This window comes from Gopherus evgoodei, chromosome 9 (genome assembly GCF_007399415.2).
Source record: "Gopherus evgoodei ecotype Sinaloan lineage chromosome 9, rGopEvg1_v1.p, whole genome shotgun sequence".
Lineage (NCBI taxonomy): Eukaryota > Metazoa > Chordata > Testudines > Testudinidae > Gopherus > Gopherus evgoodei.
The window spans coordinates 4,853,055-4,877,080 of NC_044330.1; the positions used below are offsets into that span (position 1 = coordinate 4,853,055).

A 24,026-nucleotide genomic window follows, 5' to 3' on the forward strand; every position below is an offset into this window, starting at 1 on the left:
GAAACAGTTAGGGAGCATTGCTGAGACAATGAAGCAATAAAAAGCATTATGGGCTAAATAGTCTCTAATGGCCCCACCTTCTCTCCTGGATCCCAGAAGTCTCGCATTCTTAAATTCACATACAGTCGAGCTAATGGCTTTGGACAGGCTGGCTGTTGGCAGGACTTCAGCAAGCTGTGTATCCCACCACATCCCTGAATAGCTCTCCCTCAGCACCATTAGCCTTCCAGGCTCCTCGAATGACAATGTGATCTCCAAGACAAGACGTGGTCCCCATGCTGAGAAATGCTGAGTGTCTCCCACAAGGTGCTGCGTACACTCATCTCAGTGGTTTCAACGGAACTGCCTTGCGAGTTTCACCCGGGCAGGACCGAGTCCAATGAGAAGTGGTATTCCACAGGGAAAGAGTCATGCCACGTACCTCCGATCTGAGCGTTAATCACAGGAAGCTTCTCTTCCCGGTGCTCTTCAATTCTTATCAATCCCTCCCTCCCCAAAACCCAAGAGCTGCATGGTACAGAAGACCTGAGAGAAGATAATATCTCCCTCCCATCCAATCACACAGCTCCCCAGCAACTCCAGTGGAAAACTTCTCGCTTGATGTTTTGCCCTCTGTCTCTCACCCATGTCTTGTCAATGAATGCAACAGAATTAGTGAAGTTTACAGTTTGAGGGATCCTTCTTCACTTTTTACACTCTCTGTTTTTAGTTTTCCTTTTCTACTTTGCAACTTTTAAAAACTTCTCCAACTTTTCAAAAGTTAGGGATGTTTTTGAGAAGTCCCAGAGCGGCAGAGCTTCCGAGCTTCATTTTTTGTTTGTTTGGTTGGTTGGTTTTGTTTTGTTTTTTAATTTTTCTTTAGCTGCTCCATAACTGTTCCAAAACTGGAGAAATTTTGAAAACTTACAGGGGGGGAAAAAAGGGGAAAACTGACTCATGAACCATCCCCCTCACCCTCCAAGACATGATTCATGTGACTGCACTCTGAGGAAGACAGAAAGGAAAGGGGATCCAGAAAACGCAAAACCCAAAAATTAAAAACTGAAATTTTCCAGTTTTCAAAAACCAAATCAAAATGAAATTTTTGTTTCCTTTTGTGGTTTTCCCACATAGAATTGAAAAATTGCACAGGAAAAACCCCTTGCATTTTTCAACCTGCTGTAATTATAATCTATTAGGGTTATTATGTGCAAACAGAACTCCCATCATATGCCAACAAGCCATCTCTCACAAATTACAACCAAGACGACCTGAAGAAGAGCCTTGTGCATCTCAGAAGCCTGGCTCTTTCAGGAACAGAAGTTGGTCCAACAAAAGATATCACCTCCCTGACCTTGTCTCTCTATTATGATCAATGGAAGTCTTGCCACTGACCCTCCTTGACCAATTCAGGACTTTGGAGGAGCTTCTCCTAACTAGTGACTGGAGCTGAGCCCCGGAGGCGCACTCAGCTGAGTTTCCCTCACTTTGGCACTTCCTCGCTCTGCTGGCTGGGTCTACAAGACACCAAGCTTCAGAGCATCATGATTCAGCATCTGGCCCAAGTATCTGATAGAGTGTGTTAAACGTAGGGCATTTATAAAGTGGTAGGTGGAGGAGGACCAAAGTATCGCTGGTTGTTGTTACGTCCTGTTAGGCCATGTGAGGTCAGGTTTTGTTTTAATTATATAACGTTGCAATGGTCAAATAAATATCCATATAAATAATTATTCATTTAAATATTAATTCTTAAGAATTTGGGGTACTGGGGGAGCCATAATCCTGAATTCATCCAATTGGTTGGACAGCAGTTCTGCCAACAACTTGCCCTATCATCTTGTCACGTCTCATAGACTCATAGACTTTAGGGTCAGAAGGGACCAACATGATCATCCAGTCTGACCTCCTGCACAAAGCAGGCCACAGAACCCTACCCATCCACTTCTATAACAAACCCCTAACCTATGTCCGAGTTACTGAAGTCCTCAAATCGTGGTTTGAAGACTTCAAGCTGCAGAGAATCCACCAGCAAGTGACCCATGCCCCATGCTGCAGAGGAAGGTGAAAAACCTCCAGGGCCTCTGCCAATCTGCCCCAGAGGAAAATTCCTTACCGACCCCAAATATGGCGATCAGCTAAACCCTGAGCATGTGGGCAAGACTCACCAGCCAGCACTCAGGAAAGAATTCTCTGCAGTAACTCAGATCCCATCCCATCCAACATCCCATCACAGACCACTGGGCATACTACCTGCTGATAATCAAAGATCAATTGCCAAAATTAAGCTATCTCATCATACTATCCCTTCCATAAACTTATCAAGCTTAGTCTTAAAGCCAGATATGTCTTTTGCCCCCAGACTTAGTACTTTGCCTGGTAATTCTCACTAAGCCAGCGCACAAGCCCTAACCCTCCCCCTGCCAGCATAACGTCTTTGGATCAGCCCAAGTGGTTACACACCAAATGCATGAATACCTTGAAAGGAATGGCCTTAGAAAGTGGATATCGGCATCGACTGTTAAGAAAATTAGAAGGGGCCCACAATGATTTTTTTTTAAATAACGTGAGGATAGCTGGAAGGAACACACTCAAAAGCTACCCCAAGATTTCCATTTGAATTGCTCTGTAAGCAGGTAACCTCAAAGAAAGTGTCAGTAATCTAGAGTAACTCATGAGCATGCAGCATAAGGGGCTAATTCCCCTAAATCAGATATAGAGAATGGGTGAAATGGGCAGTGAAAAAGCACAGGGGTCAGTTTCACCAGGTAAATACCCTTGTATTTCGCAGAGATCGCATGGAGAACTTGCCATGCCATGAGGCTCCTTTCCAAAGGTTGCTTACCATCACTCCCCGGCTGTTTGTATGGATTGTACTTTGGCTTTGGCGCAACAACGGGTGCAAACTTCTTTGGCATCTGCTGTGTGGACACAGAGATGCTGGGGGTCCCAAAAGCATGCGTGGTCTCCATTCTTGCAGTGATGTGACCAACGGGTTCGTTGGTGTTCTTTGGCGGCAGCCATGATGGGTGGGACATGGTTCAGATCTGGGGAAGGATGAGAAGAAAAAAAAAAAAGCCACCATGCACATTAGGTTTTTAAATTGGAAAAACAACAACAACAACAACCTAGGAACTTCTTTTTATTTACTTGTAAAATATAAATACACAAAACCCTTCATGTGTGCGAAGGTTTCTCTTTATGGCTTGGCATAGGAATTTGCCTATTTATCCCTATAACAGTATGTCAGAAGCATCAGCTTTGCCTCTTAGCAAAGAAAGCTAGAATGGAGCTGAATCTCCCCCTTACTCTTAGAGGTAGGCCCCCTCCCCAGATCAAAGCTGAGGCATGCTGGCAGGACAGTGGGGAGGAATCAGCTCCACCTCCCTTTTGAGTTGGAAACAGGGGTTCTCAGCACGATGGTTGCTTCCAGTTTCACAGACAGTTCAAATCTTAGCCTCCAGAGCAAGGTTGCCACAAAGAGGGACCACTAATGAAACTGTGCTGATGATTTCCCTGCTGTGAAGGAGAGCTGGGTGACGCCTTGAAAAATCTCTGCGTGCCTCAGTGAAATGGGGATAAAACTGCCCTAACTTTGCAAGGATGCTGTGAGGATACATTCCACAGTGTCAGTGAGGTGCTCAGATACCACGGTGAAGAGTGCCCATACAGACTGACTGGGACTTTTGAAAATTTCACCTTAAGTGACCTAAAGAGCCTTACTCCCATATTTCTTCATTCAGGCACTTAGCAGCCACAATCCCATTGACTTTCAAGGAAACTTCTCAGGCCGACGTTTTCAAAAGCAACTGATTTTGGATGCCTCTGTTTTTGGACCTCCAACTCAAGACACTGTCAAGCATGCTGATTTTCAGAAGGCATTGGACACCTACCCTCTGAAAATCAAGCCCCTTTCAGAGGCCTCGACTTGGACACATGAAAACCGAGGCAAACAAAATCACTAGTTATTTATTTAATTATTGGCTTTAGGCTCCTAAGCATCTAAATCACTTCTGAAAACCAGATTTAGATGCTTTGAAAAATTTGACCCAGAAACATCTGTCCACTAGGGACTGCACTGAAACCAACCAATGCATTTACACACAGGCCATCAAACAGCCATCTGATGTCAATGACTTTTAGTCATTATCAATCTAAGATGAATGTGAACAGCAGCAAGGCGGTAAAGGCCGCATATTCCTGTACTAGTCCCCTGTGACATCCACTCTCTCAATACTGAAGGGGTTAATTCATTTTGCATCCACTGCCTGCTGTCACTTCAGCCCCCCATACTCTTTGTTTAGGTTAGGAGAATTCCACCAGGCAACAAAACGCCAACAGGCTCTGGAGACTAGATTTGAAGAGGTCTCCTCTGATCATCTAAAGCAGAAAGCATGGGAAGAATCAGAGCAGGAAGAAGACGGAGCCAGGGACAACATTATCTGATCACCATTGTGAAAAAACACCTCCAGCTGTGAACCGCGAGGCAACCGAGTCTCTGGCAGGATTTGCAAAGAGGGCTGCTCTCCAATCGCATTCCAACGGGGCTGGTGCGCGAGGGCAGTTTTAGCTCCCGCAAAAGAACGTATTGATTGGTGAGAACTATCCACTGAGCGAGGGGGGGTGAATGCAGCCAGGTGTACAAGCCCGTAGAGAGAAATGATTACTGGACTCTGCAGGGCTGCAGCGCTCTAACCATTCTGACACAGTTCTGCGGCCGCACGCACAGGAATCCATGTGAATGTCTCTCACGAAGAGGTTTTCCTAAGCCAGGAGCGGCAGTCACAAATCACCTGTGGAAGGTCAGCAGCTAGACTCTGAAGGAAAATGGGTAGCTGCTTCTGCCATCTACCATCTCCGCTGGAGGCCAAACATCTCCTCACGGACTCCGCTGTAGAGCCCAGCTGTTACACCCCACACCCTGCCGACACAGGTACTTTCTTGGAGCCGCAAAGTAAAAGCTTCCATCACACGGCCTCACATTCCGCACATGGGTGCACATGGCTCTAAGGAAGTGTTTCCGCAGCATGGTGATACACCTGGACACGTATTGAAGCCTGTCCTAACCTGATCATCTAGAGTTCATTCTTCAGAATATACTTCTAAAGATTAGTATAATGGGGACCAGGTGTGCCCAGCTTTAGGACCTTGGGTGGAGAGGGATGCAGAGTTACTCTGCTGACTCACCATGGCAGGCAGAATAGATGCATCTCACTATTTCCCCCGGGAAGCATAAAAAGCAGAGTCCACCTACGAGGCAATAGGTAATAGAGGGAGATTCCTAAAAATATAGCACAGGAAGAAGCCCAGGCTTGTCCTGTGTTTGTAAATACAGGCCAGCCTCAGGGACTTGAAATTTGAGAATATGTGTCTTTGCAGTGGTGGGCAACAGAACAGAGACTGGCTATTCACACCAATGCCTTTCTAAAATTAACTTAGCAATTAGAATTGTATTTATTACGGTCATGGATTATTTATTCCAGACATCAACAACTCCCTATGTGAGGAGTTAATTCCACTGAGAGACTGGTTGGTAAGGATAATCTTGTGGTTAAAGCACAGGATAGAGTTGGGGATCTAGGTTCTATCCTTGCCTCTACCATAAACCCCCTGTGGGACCCACACCAATACATTTCACTGCTGTGCACCTCATTTTCCACATCTTGGATCTAAATATTCAGTCAGTAGTTTCCCTCCCAGGCAAGGGCTCGCGCCCAACTTAATCTAGCCAACATAGAAACCAGCCCCAATAAGAGGAGACTGACCACTGGTGGAGAAATAAAACATCATAGGCCGGCTGGTGTTCATGGGTGCTGCGGGCCTGGCAGGAACTATGCGGCTCTAAAAGAAGATAGCAGTAGAGCCACAGGCGCCTCTGAATTGGACTCTGAATGTTATGCTCCCTAGTGAAGCTGCGGAGATGCAGCATGCAACACAATTCACACCAGCAACAACTCTCCGGTGGCAGAGCCCCAACAAACCAGGTGACCACCCTCCACCCCCTGCTTCTTGGTCTCACATTACCAGATGACAGCATCATTCTGAAAGCAAGAAATGGAAGGCAGGTCCGCCCGCAAGGCCAGAGAGGAAATGCCACTAACCGCTCCGCACTGTCCTGCAACCTGCTGTTCCCAGCGCCAGGGTTTACGGAACCAGAAACAAGTTCTCATCAAAACAAAAAAGATCCCCCTCCTCTTCCCACAAGCTCCAGATCAAAGCGTTCAAACTACACTAACAGCCTGGGTCCAAAAAAGGGACAGCAATGCAGCCCCTCAACCCGGAGGGCCAGGAGGGCTAATCATGGCACACTGAGGCCAGCAAGCACTGCTGAAGGTGCCCTGGAATTTAATTCCAACTGGGCTGGGCGGGGAATGTCCAGCATTTACATGGCAGCGGGATGATGGCACATCCCACAGCATAGCATCCCCTAGCACCACACTGGGGCACTATCTCACTACAGACTGCGCAACAAGTGTACCCACAAAGCTGTTCCAGCTACTTCCTACAACTCCTGATTCATCTCCCACCCACATAGTGACAGGACCCAAGGAGCCTGTGCCATCTGAGAGATTCACAACATGAGGTAGCATGGGCTGAAGGGCCAAATTAGTAATGCCAATCTCAGCAGCAAGGATGCAGTGCAGTGGGCTAAGCAAAACAGCAGTGGAACCTTGCAATGAATGAGCCTAAAGACTAGAACATATTAATAGCCAATCTGGGAACACAGCGACCGGACTGCTGTATCTCAGCCACTCGTTCTGAGCCTGTGCATGACCCTGGCTCTCCTATTCTCAAAGGTATTTCTGATATTTTTATTAGTTCCCCTTTAGTGTTTTCTGTTCCTCCTTTGCTCTCACTCATCTTCTCCTGTGTATTTTTTCTCTCTTCTCTCTCTCTGTGCCAGTTAAGATGTCCCAAAGAAGTTCCCTTTTCCCATCCATGCCTCCAGCCCAGCTCCAGTACTTAGATCGACTTACCATGGTGTTTTGACTGCAGTGAGTCGACTGCTGCTGCCCCCTCATCGACTCTGCTTGCGCCTCTCGCTGCGCTGGAGCACAGGAGTCGATGGGAGAGGGCTCGGGGGTCAATTTATCGCGTCTACACTGGACGTGATAAATTAATCCCCGCTGGATCAATCACTGCCCACCGATCCGGGGGGTAGTGTAGACATACCCCAAAACAAGCAAAATTCATCCACTCATGTTGCAAATCTCACAAAATACAAAAGGAAAATGATTGACTCAGCAGCTAAAACCAAACTTTGCTTTTTTTTAATGCATATGTTAGTGTGACTGGTTAAATGGGCAACAACCCGACAGGTGCAGTGCAGGATAAGCGGACAGCCCCACCTCTCCCTCAGTGCTTCTTAACCTTGACCTATGAAACTCTACTACAGCCCCTACGTGAACATTGTAGATGTACCGCAATCCTACTCTGCCACACCCTGCCAATGGTGTCAACCACGCAGCCATTTCACAATGGAGACCAAAAATGCACCACTTGGGCTTATAACTTAATGCTGATAATGTAAACCCCACCAAATCCATAACCCGACCCAAATGCGAGTTGGATCAGCCCATTAAGCCCACCAGTGCATCTCGTGAACATGATTCTAAGTCCTACATTCAGCTCAGATCTTCTCACACCTACTCACCAGATCTGATTTTTTTTTCCCCAGCAAATGATAATATACACCCCGGAAAACCAGAGATTAGCATCAATGCCTAACTATGAGGTTAGCGATTCAGGCTTCCTACAGATGCATCTCCAAACACTTCACTGAATTAGTAATAGTTACAAAAGTGATTTTTTGCCTGCTATAGTTTTATGCAAACTGCACGTTTTTTAATAGCTCATTAATGGGCAGGTGCAGGACTTCACAAGGGGATGGAGAAATCAGTGGTGAAAGAAGTGAGACACTAAGAGGAGGAGAGAGAGGGGGCCCAATGTACCACAGGAGGGAGGAGGTTACAGGGCAGGGTCAGAGGGAGACAAGGCTGCGGAACGGGGGAATGTGGCAAAAGGAGCATTAAGATGGATGGCATGGCAGAACATGAGCAGTGGCATGAGAGCGGACATGCAGGCAGACGGACAGCGGTGGAGAGCAAAGGCAGCGAGGGCAGGGAGCGCAGATCTGACACTGGAGACAGGAAATCAGCAAAGGGACTCGAAGAGGGGGTGACAGGGTAGAAACGGAAAGGAAGGATGCTGACAATCGTTATTGTCCGTGCCACGCCCCAGGCAGCTTTACACACTCCTACAGTGAAACACAGCGTGTTCCTCCTTCCAGGCTACCGTCATTTTCAGTGAACCACCATCAGACTTGCTATGAATCCCTGTGGCTCTCCACTACACATCTGCCACCCTGGGGGAAGTAACCTCTCCCAAGCTCTCTCAGCCTGTCGCTGTCTGAGACAATTATTGCTCACCCACACAGGATGACTTCGTGGATTGAGGGCCTGCTTCTGCTGTCACTGAAGTCAATGGCTGGGTCGAAAGCGCATACTGAAAAGCGAAGCTGCAGATTACATCTGCTGGGTCCCTGTCAATTCTTCATCAAGAAAATCATTCCGGATTTGTCAGCCCGTTTCCCTTCAGTGAGTCCCTCCTGACAAACCTGAATAAACCAAACCATCCCAAACTTGCCAAGTTCTGTCTCCAGTTACCCCCCACCCCAACAGCGAGACCCTATCCCCTCTGACTCCTTCCAAGGCTCCCCTTTGGCTGGCATATCAAGTGCAAACTCCTTGCTCTCATATTCAGTGTATTACAAAATCCTGCCTTGGCCTCCTATCTTGGTTCCCTCTCTCACACAGGCCCTCCATTCTGACAGCAATGCTCCAATTATTTCCTTCTAGGCTCCTAACTCTGTGCCTTCTCCCACCGCATTCTCCATCCATGGAACCCCCCTCGGCAATGCCAGTTTCCCAAACCGCAACCATCTCCTCAGTCAATTCCCTCCTAAAACCCTGCTTCTTCCATCGATTCTAAGGCCAGATGAGGCCATTATGATCCCCTACACTTTGGGTAAAGCAGGCCATAAAATCTCACCCAGTAATTTCTGCATCAAGCATCGTGTTTAACTTCAGATAGAGACTTGACTTATTGTAATGGAGAATCCACCACACCAGTAGGTAAATTAATCCAATTGTTAATTATCTTCATTGACAAAAGTACACCTTGTTTCCAGTCTGAATTTGTCCAGCTTCACTTTCCAACCACTGGATCTCATTATGCCTTTTTCAGCTGAATTAAAGCACTGTCTATTATCAGAAATCTCTTCTCCGTGTAGGTACTTGTAGACCATGATCAAAGCACCTCAAACTTCCCTTGGATAAACAAAACAGAGTAGCTTCCTTAGTCTCTCACTCTACGGCAGGCTTTCCAGACCTTCAATTATTCTTGTAGCTCTCTGCTGAAACCTTTTCTGAAGTGTGGACACTGGAACCCAACACAGTATTCCAGGACTAGTCACTTAAAAATAAATGGGGAAAAATAATCAAGTACACTGCAAGTGAAAACTTACAGCCAGTCAGCTGGTGTTTTCTTACAGGGCCAGCTGCCTGGAGTGCCCCCTCAGAAGTCTGTCTGTCACTCTGAGACACCCTGCCTCTGTCTCTTCCTCCTCCCGCCTTAGCGGGCGACTACTCCCAGTCCTCCTAGCTAGGACAAGTTCCCCTGGTCTCAGGGTCTTCCTTACAGGAGTCTTTCCGCAGTCTCTACTAGAGCTTCCCCCTTCTCCCCGCAGGTTCCCGTTGCTCCTTCTAGAGGAATACCTTCTGGTGGGCCTCTGCAACAATCAGGGCTGGCTAGCTCCAGGCCCCTCAGCCCTTACGGGGCAAGCCACCTGTAACAGCACTCTGTGAAGCTTGAGGGATTAGGTATCAGGCCACTGCTGGAGGTGAGGAAAGTCAGACCAGATGTGCCAATGGTCTGATCCAATACGGCACTAACCTTAAGTACCAACGATAAGTAACACTAAGAGGAATGTGCAGAATCAAGCTGTATAGATAAGGAAACTAACTGGCTCCTGTCCTGTCATTCAGACAATCTTAAAGCAGTAATTCAGAGAATTCTCGCTATAAAAGAACGTAGCACAGCAGGGAACTGGAATTCATCAAACCCAAGACAAGACCACATTATCTCAAAATGTCAGCCCAGGTATATCAAAGAGCATAACACTAAACAACAACAAAAGCCTGACAAGGTCTGTTTTGCTTTTAATTACTGGATGCCATTCACTGCTGAAAGAAAGCAAAGGGCTAACGTGAAGAGGATCCAAACTCAATTTACCCTCAGATCAGATAAGCAATGGAAGGCTAGAGTACCAATTTGCCTCCACTCGAAAGCATCAGCACGTTCGTCTCCGACGGAATTGAGACAGGCTGACTCTTCCGTAATGAGACTCTACCCAAACAAATCTTAATTTCACCTCTCCTTTTGCAACACAGGCCAAATGCTCCTTGAGAGCTGCTGGAGCTATGGGGGTGTAACAGAACAAAGGATATGTCCCCAAAGCAAGGAAACTGTTTATGGAAGTCATGGGTGGCATCTTAAGGGGAGAAATGTTTTGTTTCAACCACTGTGTATTTCTACACAGCCAGCACCATCCTTAATCTAGGCTCTCATTTCCTTCTATGTCTACACCTCTAATTACCACTCCGCTCTTAAAATCCACCAACACCACAGAAGCGGAACCTCCCGTCAGCTCACTTATCACATAGCTTGATCCCGAGCTGTAACTTCCCATACATGTACAATGCTTTCTTTGGACTATCTGTGCGTAACTTACATTGTAAGCTCCTGCAGGCAGGGACTGCCTTATTGCCAGATTCCAGGTGCAGACGGAAAATCCCACTGTGGCTCTGCTCTGCTAGCATCCAGGGATGGAGCCCTGCCAAGACATGGCCCTGCTGGGTCAACTAACACACCAAGAAGTGCAGGTGTCCCCTCTCCCCCGTTCTTCTAAAGGCCCACGCCCTCACTGCAGGTGCACCAGGGGTCACCCACGTACCCTTCCCAACCCTCAGGCAACACAACTACACAGGAAGAGACATATTCTGCCCTTACTCCCTCCTCCAAATCATTCACGAAAACAAGTCCTAGCGTCAGGTCACATGGACGCCTCTCCCAACTCAATGCAGTGCCATGTATGGTTACCCTTTATGTACAGGCTTGTATTCTGTTAATCCACAGGACGTGGTTCCTGCTGAAGCCAATCTGAGTCTGTTTTTCATTTGAGATGCCAAGAGACACTAGCTCTAAATTTAACTCTCTACTTGGTCCCCCTCATCCACAAATTCTGCTGAATGCAGAAATCAAGACTGACCAGGGAGATTTGTTCTTTACAAATGCCCAAAGCGGCTCATTTCTCCTGGCCCCATTCCCCTCTAGACACTGAGTGAGTTTATTTCTTCATTTGTAGCCAGCAAGCTCCAGGAGTGGGATTTTACATTTCTCATGGCTTCCAAGCAGGGATATGAGGTCAAAATTCCAGTCTCGTTTGGGGGCTTTAACCAACCCTTGGCAGCGCTGTGGTTATTTAGAAAAGCACCTCTAGCTCTCCTGTGATAGATTTGCCACAAGGTATTTCCCCTCGTCAATTTTACATCAGTAACTGCCATTTGAAAAACCAAACTATGATCACTTTTGAATGCCTTCATCATTGTTGAACTGCGCAATGAACATCACTGATTTTTCTGTTTTAAAATGTAAAGGATCCCAGTTAAAAAGTAATTAGATTGTACAGGGTTCCGTGTTTAATCCTCTCTCAATAATATCCAGGTCAAGTCTGCAGAGTTAACAAGTCATGAAACTTCCCCTTGTCCATGGATACGGGTTCTCTGCCCCTCATACATCACACCAGCAACAAGGATTTTGCCAGGAGAACCTTGATGGTTTGGACAACATGCAAGACGAAATCAAGTCGGTTCCACTTCTACAGATTGCATCTGTAGACCTAACGTGAGTCCAAGTGACTCCAAGACACACTGCATATCTCTCCCCTGCAGCTGGGAGTAAGCCTGGGTAGACACACTCATGCTAGTCGGATGAGAAAAGCAGCGTGGTCTCTCAAGCTCACCCGCCTGCCGGGGCCTAAGCTCAGGTGGTTAGCCCGAGCCTGCACCAGAGACACAACGTTCACACTGCTTTTTTTGTGCATTACATCTAGCCTCACTAGCATGAATCCGTCTGCCAGATGCGGTGTAGACAGACCCACCAAGTGCAGATGAACTGCATAAGAAGGTGCTGTTTTTGCAGTCACTTTTCTGAGTGTTCAATAACTTTAATGCAGATTTACTCCTAGCCCCCTTGCTTCTGATCTCTCCCTGAATCTGGGTTTGTTCTTTTTCTGTAGGAGTTGAGTGCTGTTTCCTTTCTTCAGTCCTTAGCAGCATGTCTCAATGGGAATAAGTTCTCCCCTGCCTCTTCTCCAGACCCAGCACATTCTGCAAGTGCTCAGTTATGGCTGGATGTTACGCCCTTCTGATCATCCTCTGAAAGCATCGATGTCCCTCTTCTGCCAAGCAACACTACTAGAAGCACTCACCAATTTGCAGCACAACCTCCTGGCGTGGGACATCACTCATATACCTTGGAATTGGAGGAGGAACACACCTACTTAGCTCATGTGGTCCCATCCACTTCCAGCGCTGGATTATTCCTTACAGAAGGGGCGGGCAAACTTTTGGAAATTGTGTGGCAGGCCACGAATGCTCACAAAATTGGGGTTGGGGTGCGGGAGGGAGTGAGGGTTTCAGCTGGGGGGTGCAAGCTCTGGGGTGGGGCCAGAAATTAGGAGTTCAGGGTGCAGGAGGGGGATCAGGGCTGGGGAAGTGGGTTGGGGCATGGGGGGAAAGAGGGCTCCGGCTGGGCTCTTGGGTGGGGCCAGGGATGAGGAGTTTGGGGTGCAGGAGGGTGCTCTAGGCTGGACCAAGGGATTCGGAGGAAAGGAGGGGGATCAGGGCTGGGGTGGGGGTTGGGGCGTGGAGCGGGGGAGAACAACTCTGGCTGGGGGTGCAGACTCGGGGGTGGGATTGAGGATGAAGGGTCTGAGATGCAGGAGGGGGATCAGGGTGGGGTCAAGGGGTTCGGACGGTGGGAGGGGGATCAGGGCAAGGGCAATAAGCTGGGGCCCAGGAGGGGATCAGGGGTACAGGCGTTTACCTGAAGCAGCTCCCAAAAGCAGTGGCATGTCCCACTTCTATCTCCTATGCGGAGGTGCCACTAGGTGGCCCTGCAAGCTGTCCCATCCACAGGCACCGCCCCTGCAGTTCCCATTGGCTGGGGCAGCGCTTGGGGCAGGGGAAGCGTGTGGAGCCCCTGGCTGCCCCATGCGTAGAAGCCGGAGGGGAGACATGCTGCTGCTTTTGGGAACTGCACGAAGCAGGGCAAGCCCCAGACTTCTCTCCCCAGCAGAAGCTCGAGGACCAGATTAAAACGGTTGACGGGCCGAACGCGGCCCGCAGAAGGTAGTTTGTCCACCTCTGCCTTACAGTATATTCTCCAGTACCATGTCACTGCGGCTTTAAGTGCCTCAACAACAGGACTTCAACCGCAGCACTTAGGAGACTACAGACTTCTACAGACGAAGGCCTTGTCTACACTCGAAAGGGTTTACCCGGATAATTATACTGCTGTGACTGCATGGCAAACTCTCGTAACAGAGACGCTGTGTAAACCAGCAAGTGGTTTTTTTGGCCAGTCTAGCCTATGCCAGTTCCGTAAATGAAATAAGTTATACTGGGGAGAGACTTTTTGCCCATATAGCTGCATCTACACTAGGGCTTTTGCCAGCCCAACTATAGCAATTAGGGGTGTTGTTTTTTTTTCCACACTCCAAACTGACAGCACAACTTAAGTGCAGGTCAGGCCTAATAGGAGGAGAAAGTCATAGAAGTTACAGATGGGAAAGAGGGGGCAAAGGGTTGGGGATCATCTAACCCATCCTCCTGCATCACGTAGTTTGTGTTCACCGGATACGTGGCATGTAAGATATTGACGTCATACTACATTAGATCTAATGCCCCCTGTCATCCCTCTTCTGGTGCTCAGTCAAAACTGTCCTTCTTCTAGTTTCTCTCTACAGCCTGGTACACACTGAAAAAAAAATATTCTTCACCCTCCTTCAAATTAACTATATTAATAGTTTTGAGGGCTACACAGGAACCATTTGGATTCAACTGCTGCTGAAAACATACAACAAAGCTGAAGACTGAAGCCTTCCATTTGCAGGCATGTCACACCTCGGTGTCAGAACAAACTATGCTTTGAAAACCCAATAAATTGAACTTGACTGACCCATCTACACTGAAACCAAAAGAAGTGCAGACTCCCTGGAGATAGATAGATCAAGCTAATCTAATCTGCCTCTAATGAACGTGTCACAGCTCCGCCAGGGAGCAAGCAGATGCCTGACTTCTGCTGTACAAGACAATCCTCAACATGCCCAAACACAATCATATGGAATAAGATGTTAACCTGAGGCCTCGACCACTTGTGGTCATTAGAGATCCCAGGGCAATTGCTGCAAAGTGGATTGACCAGAGGTCTTGCCCAAAATGCTGACACAGAGGCAGCAAAGTTCACTGCTGGACCTGAAGGGAGGAACCAGGACAAGTTTCTTCCAGTTGGTTAGTCCTCTCGTACTAGCAAATTTACCTCCAAACTTGTGGAAAGAATGCCAGAGATCACAGAGAGGAATTGGAGATGGAACCCTAATGGATTTATTTATAAAATGACAAGGAATGATGTAAGTATGGAGGGTAAAGCACGGGCAGCTGGATGAACGCTTGAGAAAGGGCCAGGCCTTTCGAAAGCAGCCAGGTTGTAAGCTCTGGGTGATGGAACAGAAATGTGGTGAGCCTAGGGGCTGGAGATGATTGCACACAAGAAAAGACGGGGCAAACTTATTGCTTAGCTGTATGCTGGGTTAAGAAGCAACCAGACCTCAGATCCAGCGCAACTGGGCAGCAGCTTTGTGTACGGCCAAAGGCCAGCCCTTCCCTAGTTCACAGGCGGCTTCTTCCTACCTGAGCCCCTCAATATTTTCTCCCCAGCTCTCAGCCATTAACAGGGAGCAAACCCTCTGCCCTGCAAACCTCTTCTGTGCTTTCTCCTCCACAGCACAGCACAACCCCCCGCTCCTCTCTATACTGCTCCCTTCTCATGGAGACACAGGAGGCAGACCCTCTGCTGGTGCAAATGACGTAAATGGTACAAGGCTGGTTTACATTAGCTGAGGGTCTGACCCAAGAAGGATGAGGGAGACAGCAGCAGCCGGTAGTGGGGAGGGGACGGAGAGCACACAGAGGGTCATACAAGAAGTGCATTCGCTCTGGGCAGAGGCCAAAGAGTCAAGAGGAAACCATCCTCCTCAGCGGAAGAGGCTCCTTTCTCCTCTCTGCCAAAGAGGAGCACATGGTAACACATTTTTGGCAGCTCGCAGACATCAGTCAAGAGGCCAGCCTATGGCACCTAGCAAACAGTGGCAGGAGTAACAGCCCCTTTCCATGGCAAAGCCTGGATCCCACGAACCAAAGGGATTTGGCCTTAATCTGCCTCACCCACTGGGAGAAAGCAGGAGCTGATGGCAGGCAGATGCTAAATACGATGAAAACCTAGAGGAGGGGAAGTTCAGAGACACCTTTATAGGAACCATCGCCGGCGCTGAGAGACACCGAATCACAAAGCTGTCTGACAACAGATTTGTTACCAAAGGGAACACGATTTCCATGTTCTGAAACCCCAGTCCTGCAACGCAAAGCAACAGGAAAGTGCTCGATGTGATCAAAAGTCCATTCCTTATTCAGGCCACTGAAGCCCACTGCCAGTGTCAGCAAAGGCGAGGCTGCAGCCACTGGGACAAATGCGGGGTTTTTAGATGCAACAAATGCAAAATAAAGCCGCCTGGCAAAGACCTCCATGCCACTTTGTTATATTTGGAAGATGGCTCTTTAAATAAAGTTCTACTAGTGCAGAAGTGTAGGAAAATGAGCAAAGATGAATTAATATGTTTCAGAAAAAGGACAAGAATGCCACAGATCAGGTGTATACCAACCGGGGCCTTTATTATTTTTATTAATACAGACCACAGGTTCCACTATTACTGTGACTACAATCTGGTGACTAACGCACAGGTTTGGGAGTTGAACTCTGGATTCTTTCCTGGCTCTGCGGCTAGCTTTCTGTGTTACCTTCAGCAAGTCGATTCCCTGTTTGCCTGAGTCTGTCCATCTGGATCTTGGGGATAACGACACTTATGTGGGTTTTTAAGTTACTCAGCTCAGGAATGGCAGCACAGCACTTTCAGATCCTCTGTTGGAAAGTGCCGCAGAGGCACGCTGTATTATGAAATGTCAGATAGCTGGACCAAGTTACATATGTTCTTGTCCTGTTCAGTAGCTCAACATTCTGTAGCTCAGGTCTTGAATAATGAAGTAATGCAGGTGTGCGCCGTCTATATGCTCTTCTAAAAATGACACTTATGCGCTAGATAGGCTCACAGAACGGCAACAAAATAGTTGCTAGGCTGGTCCAAACAAGCTGGTCCCTTGTTGTGGGATATGCTGCAAAGTTCATCATTTTCACCACAGCTTTTCAAAATGGGAGTGGGAGGAGGAAATTGTCTGCATGGGGAATAGGAAGGGGGATTTGAGCTTGGTGAGCTGTCTGGTGTGTTAACAGGGGGCTATATTGAATTGTACTGTTGCATTTTAGTTAGGTCTGGTTCTTAGCTGTGTTCTGTTTTTAAGTTACCTCTATGACACGAGAGCACATGACTAGCATGCGTAAAACTAAATAAAGGAATTAACTGCCCGGCACAAAGGTAGTTGCCTGATGGGTCAAAGCCAACCCCCACATATTAGTGTCTGCAAAGCATACAGATGTCTCAATGCTCTCTGCAGATATAGTATTTATTCTTCAAAAATAAGACAGTTACTAATATCTGACAGTCCTTTCAACCCTAAAGATCTGAACTGCTTCACAAACTACTGCACGTATGTGCAGGAACCTCATTGCCAGGAAAATGGGGTCACCTGTGGGGCAGACAATTACTGCCAATTTTTCAGAATTGGTCCCTGATTTCAAGTGTCCAGCTTGAGACCTCTTCAGGCATGAGGTGCACAAGTCCTGGGCATCTGCTGCTGTGACTGGAGCTGTGGGCAGATTCTGCACAAAGCCAGCCTTAAGTCGGACATCCAGTAATCAGTGGTCACCCATGGCACAGCAGGATAACTGGGGGGATGAGGGCAAGAATACTGGGTGTAGAAAATACTGGGCAATCTTTGTGTACTCAAATTGAACAGGTCTCAATTCTTGAGGTTGCCTCAAGAAAACTCATGCAGACCAATCCACCTCTGAAATAGAAAGGGCTACGGTGGCCCAGCCAAGAATCTAAACCTGTGACTTCAGAGAGTCGAGGTGTTTCAAGGCCAATGTATAGATCACTTTAGTTACCACCTCTTATTTATGCTTTGCAAAGGGACGCTCTTGAGTTAGTCAGAGAGCTAGCCCCAAAGAATTAAATTAACATTTTCAAACCCATTGCTGTTCTGCAGGTTACAGAAAGGAATGATTTCCTGTTTGCTTGAATTTGTATCCAAAATTGTCAGATTTTGGAACTGTCCTTTTTTGTTTCCCCTCTTTCATCCATTTCCCTTCCCCCTTGTCCTTTTTCCCTTTTGCCACTGAAAAGAGGGGCGCAAAGAGGGGAAAACACCTACACAATTAAAAAGTGGCTAATTTTTTTCCATTTTCATCAAAAATGTAAAATTTCCAAAAAAGAAAAATTCTGATTTTGAAAAAAGTCTACTTTTCAACAACAACAAAATGTTCAAAAAACTTCACCGTCTGCCGTTAGCAGATGTATAAAGAAACTTACTCCTCAAGGAAGGGACTTTTCCTGATATGCTATAAAGAAGTCTTGCCTTCTTCATTATTCTTCACATCCACTTGTTTTTTTTTTTAATGCTAAAAAATAATTGAACTGCCAACACCAAGCCAAGCCTCAGATCGGTCAAGGGCTGGCAGTCCAACCAAAGCAGAGGTCTGGGTTGTCCCTTTGCTTTTACAGGCAATACAAATAATAAGGGGGATATTTCCAGTCTGTCTCTATTAGGCTCCCTCTAGATGGCAGTAACTAAGACTTCCCAAAAGGGAACCACTGCCAAAGGCAGGCCAACTTCTTAAGGCTAGCAGCCCCGGTGCTGATCCTTACTGCGGTCCTGTTTCCAGGGACCAGCTTTAGCCTGAACTGTTAGCCACCTGGGCCCACCAGTCCTCTACATTCTGCTACTGGAGTTCATTGCTCCGCTCAGCTTCCGACTGCTGCTATGAGCTGGTGCAGTAAAGCTGCTTAATCATGCACAAAGAAAAACACATGCACGTGTCACTGTGGTGCTGCCTCATTTGCACAGTGAACTGATATAGGGGAAAGAGAATAATTAGAGAAACCAGAGACCACTCACATGGATCAATACTTCCAGGCACCCTTTTCTGTATGTCATCTCTCTCATAGTTGTGGTTTCAACATATGATTTGCATTTGGTCCCCTGCCGGCCGTTTGATGGCTCTGCTTAACAGATGTGAATTTATTTAGTCACAGAGCCCGCTCTTTTGACTGTCTCTTTGTAGAGCAGATGGGCTTTTTTTTCCCTCCCTTCAGCGACATTCAGATAATGATCAAACCCTTCACACAGGTTTGCCTAAGTATTGCATACGAGAAGGAACAACACACAAACAGAGACACAATCTTGTAATAACTCTTATTAGCAGTTGGGTCATGCCATCAGCATAAGCAACCTGATGTGATGGCAGCTGACAGAGAACTACAGGCTATGGTACTAGTTAACTCAGTCTACATTAACAGGCTACAGAGTTGCTTACATCTCTGGTTTGGTTTTAACCCAGAGCATCAGGTTGTTAACATCCGATGGCTAGATGGTAGCATAGGCAAGGGACAGGGCACAGAGATGGGGAATTTCTCAAAGGTAAGTCATGCCTGCCCAACCTGATTGCCTTCTACAATGAGGTAACAGGCTCTGTGGATATGGGGAAAGCGGGTGATGTGATATACCTTGACTTTAGCAAAGCTTTTGATATGGTGTCCCACAATATTCTTGCCAGCAAGTTAAAAAGTATGGATTGGACGAACGGACTACAAGGTGGATAGAAATCTGGCTAGATTGCCAGGCTCAATGGGTAGTGATCAACAGCTCGATGTCTAGTTGGCAGCCGGTATCAAGCGGAGTGTCCCAGGGGTCGGTTTTGTTCAACGTCTTCACTAATGATCTGGATGATGGGATGAACTGCACCCTCAGCACGTTCACAGATGACACTAAGCTGGGGGGGAGAGGTAGATACGCTAGAGGGTAGGGGTAGGCTCCAGAGTGACCTAGACAAATTGGAGGATTGGGCCAAAAGAAACCTGATGAGGTTCAACAAGGACAAGTGCAGAGTCCTGCACTTAGGACAGAAGAATCCCATGCACCGCTACAGGCTGGGGACAGAATAGCTAAGCAGCAGTTCTGCAGAACAGGACCTGGGGATTACAGTGGACAAGAAGCTAGATATGAGTCAACAGTGTGTCCTTGTTGTCAAGAAGGCTAGCAGCATATTGGGCTGCATTAATAGGAGCACTGCCAGCAGATCAAGGGAAGTGATTATTTCCCTCTATTCGGCACTGGGGAGGCCACACCCAGAGTACTGTGTTCAGTTCTCGGCCCCCCACTACAGAAAGGATGTGGGCAAATTGGAGATAGTCCAGCAGAGGGCAACAGAAATGATCAGGGGGCTGGGGCACATGACTTACAAGGAGAGGCTGAGGGAACTGGGCTTGTTTAGTCTGCAGAAGAGACGTATGAGAGGGGATTTGATAGCTGCCTTCAACTCCCTGAAGGGGGATTCCAAAGAGGATGGATCTAGACTGTTCTCACTGGTGGCAGATGACAGAACAAGGAGCAATGGTCTCAAGTTGCAGTGCAGAAGGTCTAGGTTGGATATTAGGAAACTCTGTTTGACTAGGAGGGTGGTGAAGCACTGGAATGGGTTCCCTAGGGAGGTGGTGGAATCTCCTTCCATAGAGGTTTTTAAGGCCCTGCTTGACAAAGTCCTGGCTGGGATGATTTAGTTGGGGTTGGTCCTGCTTTGAGCAGGGGGTTGGACTAGACGACCTCCTGAGGTCTCTTCCGAGCCTGAGATTCTATGAGTCTATGATTTTGCACTGCCGCTATCTCAGTGCAAGCAAGGTACTTGCATAGCCTTGATGGCTCAGCCACCTCACATGTAATAATGAGTTTATCTGCACAAACTTCCCTGTGAGGTAGCGAAGCATCATTATCCCCATTTTACAGATGGGAAACTGAGGCCCAGAGAAACTCAGACCCAGATTTTTAAAAGTGTCATTTTAGAAAGGGAATTAGGCACTTTAGGAGTCTCAGTCCCGGTGGCTTTAAATGAGATTTAGGCTCCTGAGTGCTAAGCCACTTTGGAAAATCAGACTTATATGTTGCAATGGTGAGTGAAGCAACGCCTAAACGCCTTTAAGAATCTGGGCCTAAGTGACTTGCCTAAAGTCAGACAGGAAGTCAGTGGTTGAGCAGGAAACTGAACCCAATCTCCCAAGTCCCAGTACCTTAGCCCCAAACCCATCCTGAGCGGTACTTGTTCTGGGGATGGACAGAAGAGTTCTGTTTCCAGAAGAGTCAGTCTGGCACGAGGTCTAAATTCACATGGATTTTTTTTTTAAAGCTGTTTAAAATGTGGACTTGACTGGAGAACAGGATCCTGAGCTTGTCTCCTCAGAACACATTTCTTTATGGTAGTGCTGTAGGTTGTCTGTATCTGCGTCTGAGTTTCTGAAATAGGGGAAGTGCTGTCTGAGAAGTTCATTCGTTTGTACACTGAACTAGGGATTTTATTAAACTGCCAAAAAAGAGAAATACCGAAAGGGACCTTACATGGGGAACCTTTGGGGGAAGAGCAGTTGCTGGTACACCAGTATTTGACCTGTCCTTAACCACAAACATGGAGCATTCTGCTCAGTGTTCCTTCATGTTTCTCAAGAGGCAGAGCTGCACAAGGTCAAACAGAAACCAAATACAAGTGACTATATCCTGAAAATACTATTATTGGTAACAGTGCACATCAATCAGCTGCTGTATTGAAGCAATGTTCTTAGACAATAGCTAATGCAATTAAGGCAAGAACAGCCAGAGAAGGTATCTCGGCCTCTCCATCTATATGATACACGGTCCAATGCTGTCAGCTCTTCAAGTGGCAGGGCTTCGGCTGAAATGGAATTTCCCATGCAAAAGGCATCCAGTAAAAGTCCCTCAGTGCCTTTTTTGTGGTCAGAATGGCACATTTACAAGAGCAGCCAAACCCCCCAAAAGTCACAGACAATAAGCAAAATGATCAAGCTGGCAGATACCAGACAGTAAACCATTTTCAAATAGGAAGGCACTCTGGACCTGCAGAAGACATTCAGGTTTTTGTGAGGCTAAGGAAACTTCAAGCTGCAAAGCACACCATGCTTTTTGAAAGCATATGCCATTTTTCTTACACGGCACTGAGGCTGCTGTGTAATTTTCACTTCAGTAAATGACTGTACCAGCATCTCTGACAACTTTACAGAACTTCACTAACTCCAAAATATGGAAGCGAAGTCTGGGGATGGATTGTATAATAGTAGGTCACCAAATTAGATAGCTTCTGTTGGTTTTTTGTTTTGTTTTTTTAACTAATAGAAAAAAGAGGAGATTTTCAGAGGCACAAAACAAAGCTAGGCACCCAATTCCCAGAGGATGCACACCCAACTCCACTTTGGAAAAATCTCGCCATTAAATAACCAACACATTCTCTTTAGTCCATTTAAGCAAAGTAAAACTCTCTTGTATTTTAACTAACTATTCTACCAGTGCAAAACTGGAAGGTACAGGAATGCTTTTGTCTGGATGAAAAAGCCTTTTGGTTAAAGCACTACTCCTGGGGGAATTCTGCTATACTGCTCAATGCAGAATTTTGCAGAAATTACTGTTTTGCCTGCAGAATTTCCTTTCCCCCAGAGAAATGGGCTGCCGTGCTGCTGGTCATCAGTAGGGGCTGCTGGATCCAGCAGAGCCCAGTTCTCACAGAGAAGACACTGGCCGGGGGCTGGGGGGAGGAGAGTAGTGAGTTCCTAGCAGCTGCAGTTCCCAGCACACCCTGAGGGAAGGAGGCAGGGGCATGCAGGAGACTCCACATAAGCCTGGGACCCAGCATCATGCTGTTTCGCCCTCTGGATCCTTGGCTCTGAGAGATGGGAGGGGATCATGGCCAGGTGTCAGGGCAGGTGGGGGCCCAGGGCTGAGCTCGGTGGGGAGCATATCTGATCAAGAGGGGGGCCCACAGCTGGGCTCTGGGTGAGGAGGGGGTGTGGGTATCTGGCCCCCTGGGTGAGCTCAGGAGGGGTGGGGGAAGAGATACAGGAACTGGGTTGCCACAGGGATCTCTTTAACTCTCGACTTCTGGAGGAATTTTTGTGCATCTCTGTAACAATTGCCCACAGGTATTTTGAAATAAAATTAGGAAAATAACTGAATCTGACGTGATTATGTAGAGTTCTTTTGACAAATACAATGTATAGAATTTTAAAATCGTGTGCACAGAATTTAAAAAAATGTTGGTGCAGAATTTTTTTTTAATTTTTTTTGGCACAGAATTCCCCCAGGAGTAAAGCGCAGGACTGTGAGGAGGGAGATCGGGGGTCTAGCCCCCACTCTCTGCCCCATGATTAGCAACCTGTGCAACCGTTTTGTATCTCACTGTCTCATTTGTAAAATTGGGGATAATATTTACCCACTTCTGTATCGCCCTTTGAGATCTACAGATGAAAAGTGCTTTATAAGCACAATGTATTCACAGTTGAAGGGAATCTAAAACGTGATGTACGTACAAATTGATTGTAAGTGAGACAGAACAAGAAGGCAAGAGAACAAGTTATTCCAGCTGACAAAGGAACATGATTCATAGTTAGCCCTGTGGTGGGGATCCATAGCTCTTACTAAGACCATCATAAATTGCTCTGGAAGAAAATTAAGCAAACATTAAAGCCCTCATCCTTATATGGAAGGAATGGGTCAGAGGCCAAGCTGACACACAAAGGGATTTTTTGGTATCTCTGAATGATAGCGCTTTGGTTTTATGACCTGCAGCTGCTTCACTCAAGAATTCACTTGGACAATTTTATGGCTTTGCTCAGTTAAGAATTTTTTTAAATGCTAATCCGTCCTGATCACATTAGCCCTCCTTTGGTTCCTCCTCCCTGCATGTGCACACACGCAATTCACACAGAGGCAAATGCCAGGAATAAGCAAGCAGCATCAACTGCAACTACAGCTGATCAACAAAAGCTAATTTTTTTTCCATTCATTGCACTCTTGATCTTCGGGCACTCACCAGCATACCTATGGGTGGAAAACTGGGAGTCCATTTGACTGCCCAGCCTGACACAGCCCAGATGTGGACGTTCAGACGCTACCACCCCAACACATAAAAGAACCAAAATAATAAACAGATGCTCCAGAGAGAAGGACCACATAAATGCATTAATTAAGCCTCATTAACACAAACTCCTGATAATTGCCTCATGGATAAATAGCAGGCCAGAAGGGTTAAGTGACTGAATTAAGTTCACACAGAAAAGTCAGTGATGGAACCAAGAAGTCAGTGACAGAGCTCAAGGACAGTAGCATAGAACTGGAAGGGACCTCGAGAGGTCTTTTAGTCCATTCACCTGCACTCAGGGCAGGACAAAGTATTATCTAGACCATCCCTGGCAGGTGTTTGTCCAACCTGCTCTTAAAAATCTCCAATGATGGAGATTCTACAACCTCCCTGGGCAATTTATTCCAGTGCTTAACCACCCTGACAGGAAGTTTTTCCTAATGTCCAACCTAAACCGCCCTTGCTGTTATTTAAGACCATTGCTTCTTGTCCAATCCTCAGAGGTTAAGGAGAATAATTTTTCTCCCTCCTCCATGTAACAACCTTTTATGTACTTGAAAACT

General features: G+C 46.9%; 1 protein-coding gene across 13 annotated transcripts in view; it reads right to left on the bottom strand.

Moving 5' to 3' along the window:
• Positions 1-24,026, bottom strand: part of LPP (LIM domain containing preferred translocation partner in lipoma) — a 443,377-nt gene that overhangs the window by 257,196 nt on the left and 162,155 nt on the right. For all 13 annotated transcript variants that reach the window (XM_030574715.1, XM_030574714.1, XM_030574721.1 and 10 more), the window contains one exon: positions 2,822-3,023. In XM_030574715.1, coding sequence (XP_030430575.1) covers positions 2,822-3,014 — 193 coding nt within the window. In that variant the 5' untranslated portion in view covers positions 3,015-3,023. The remainder of the gene's footprint in view (positions 1-2,821; positions 3,024-24,026) is intronic.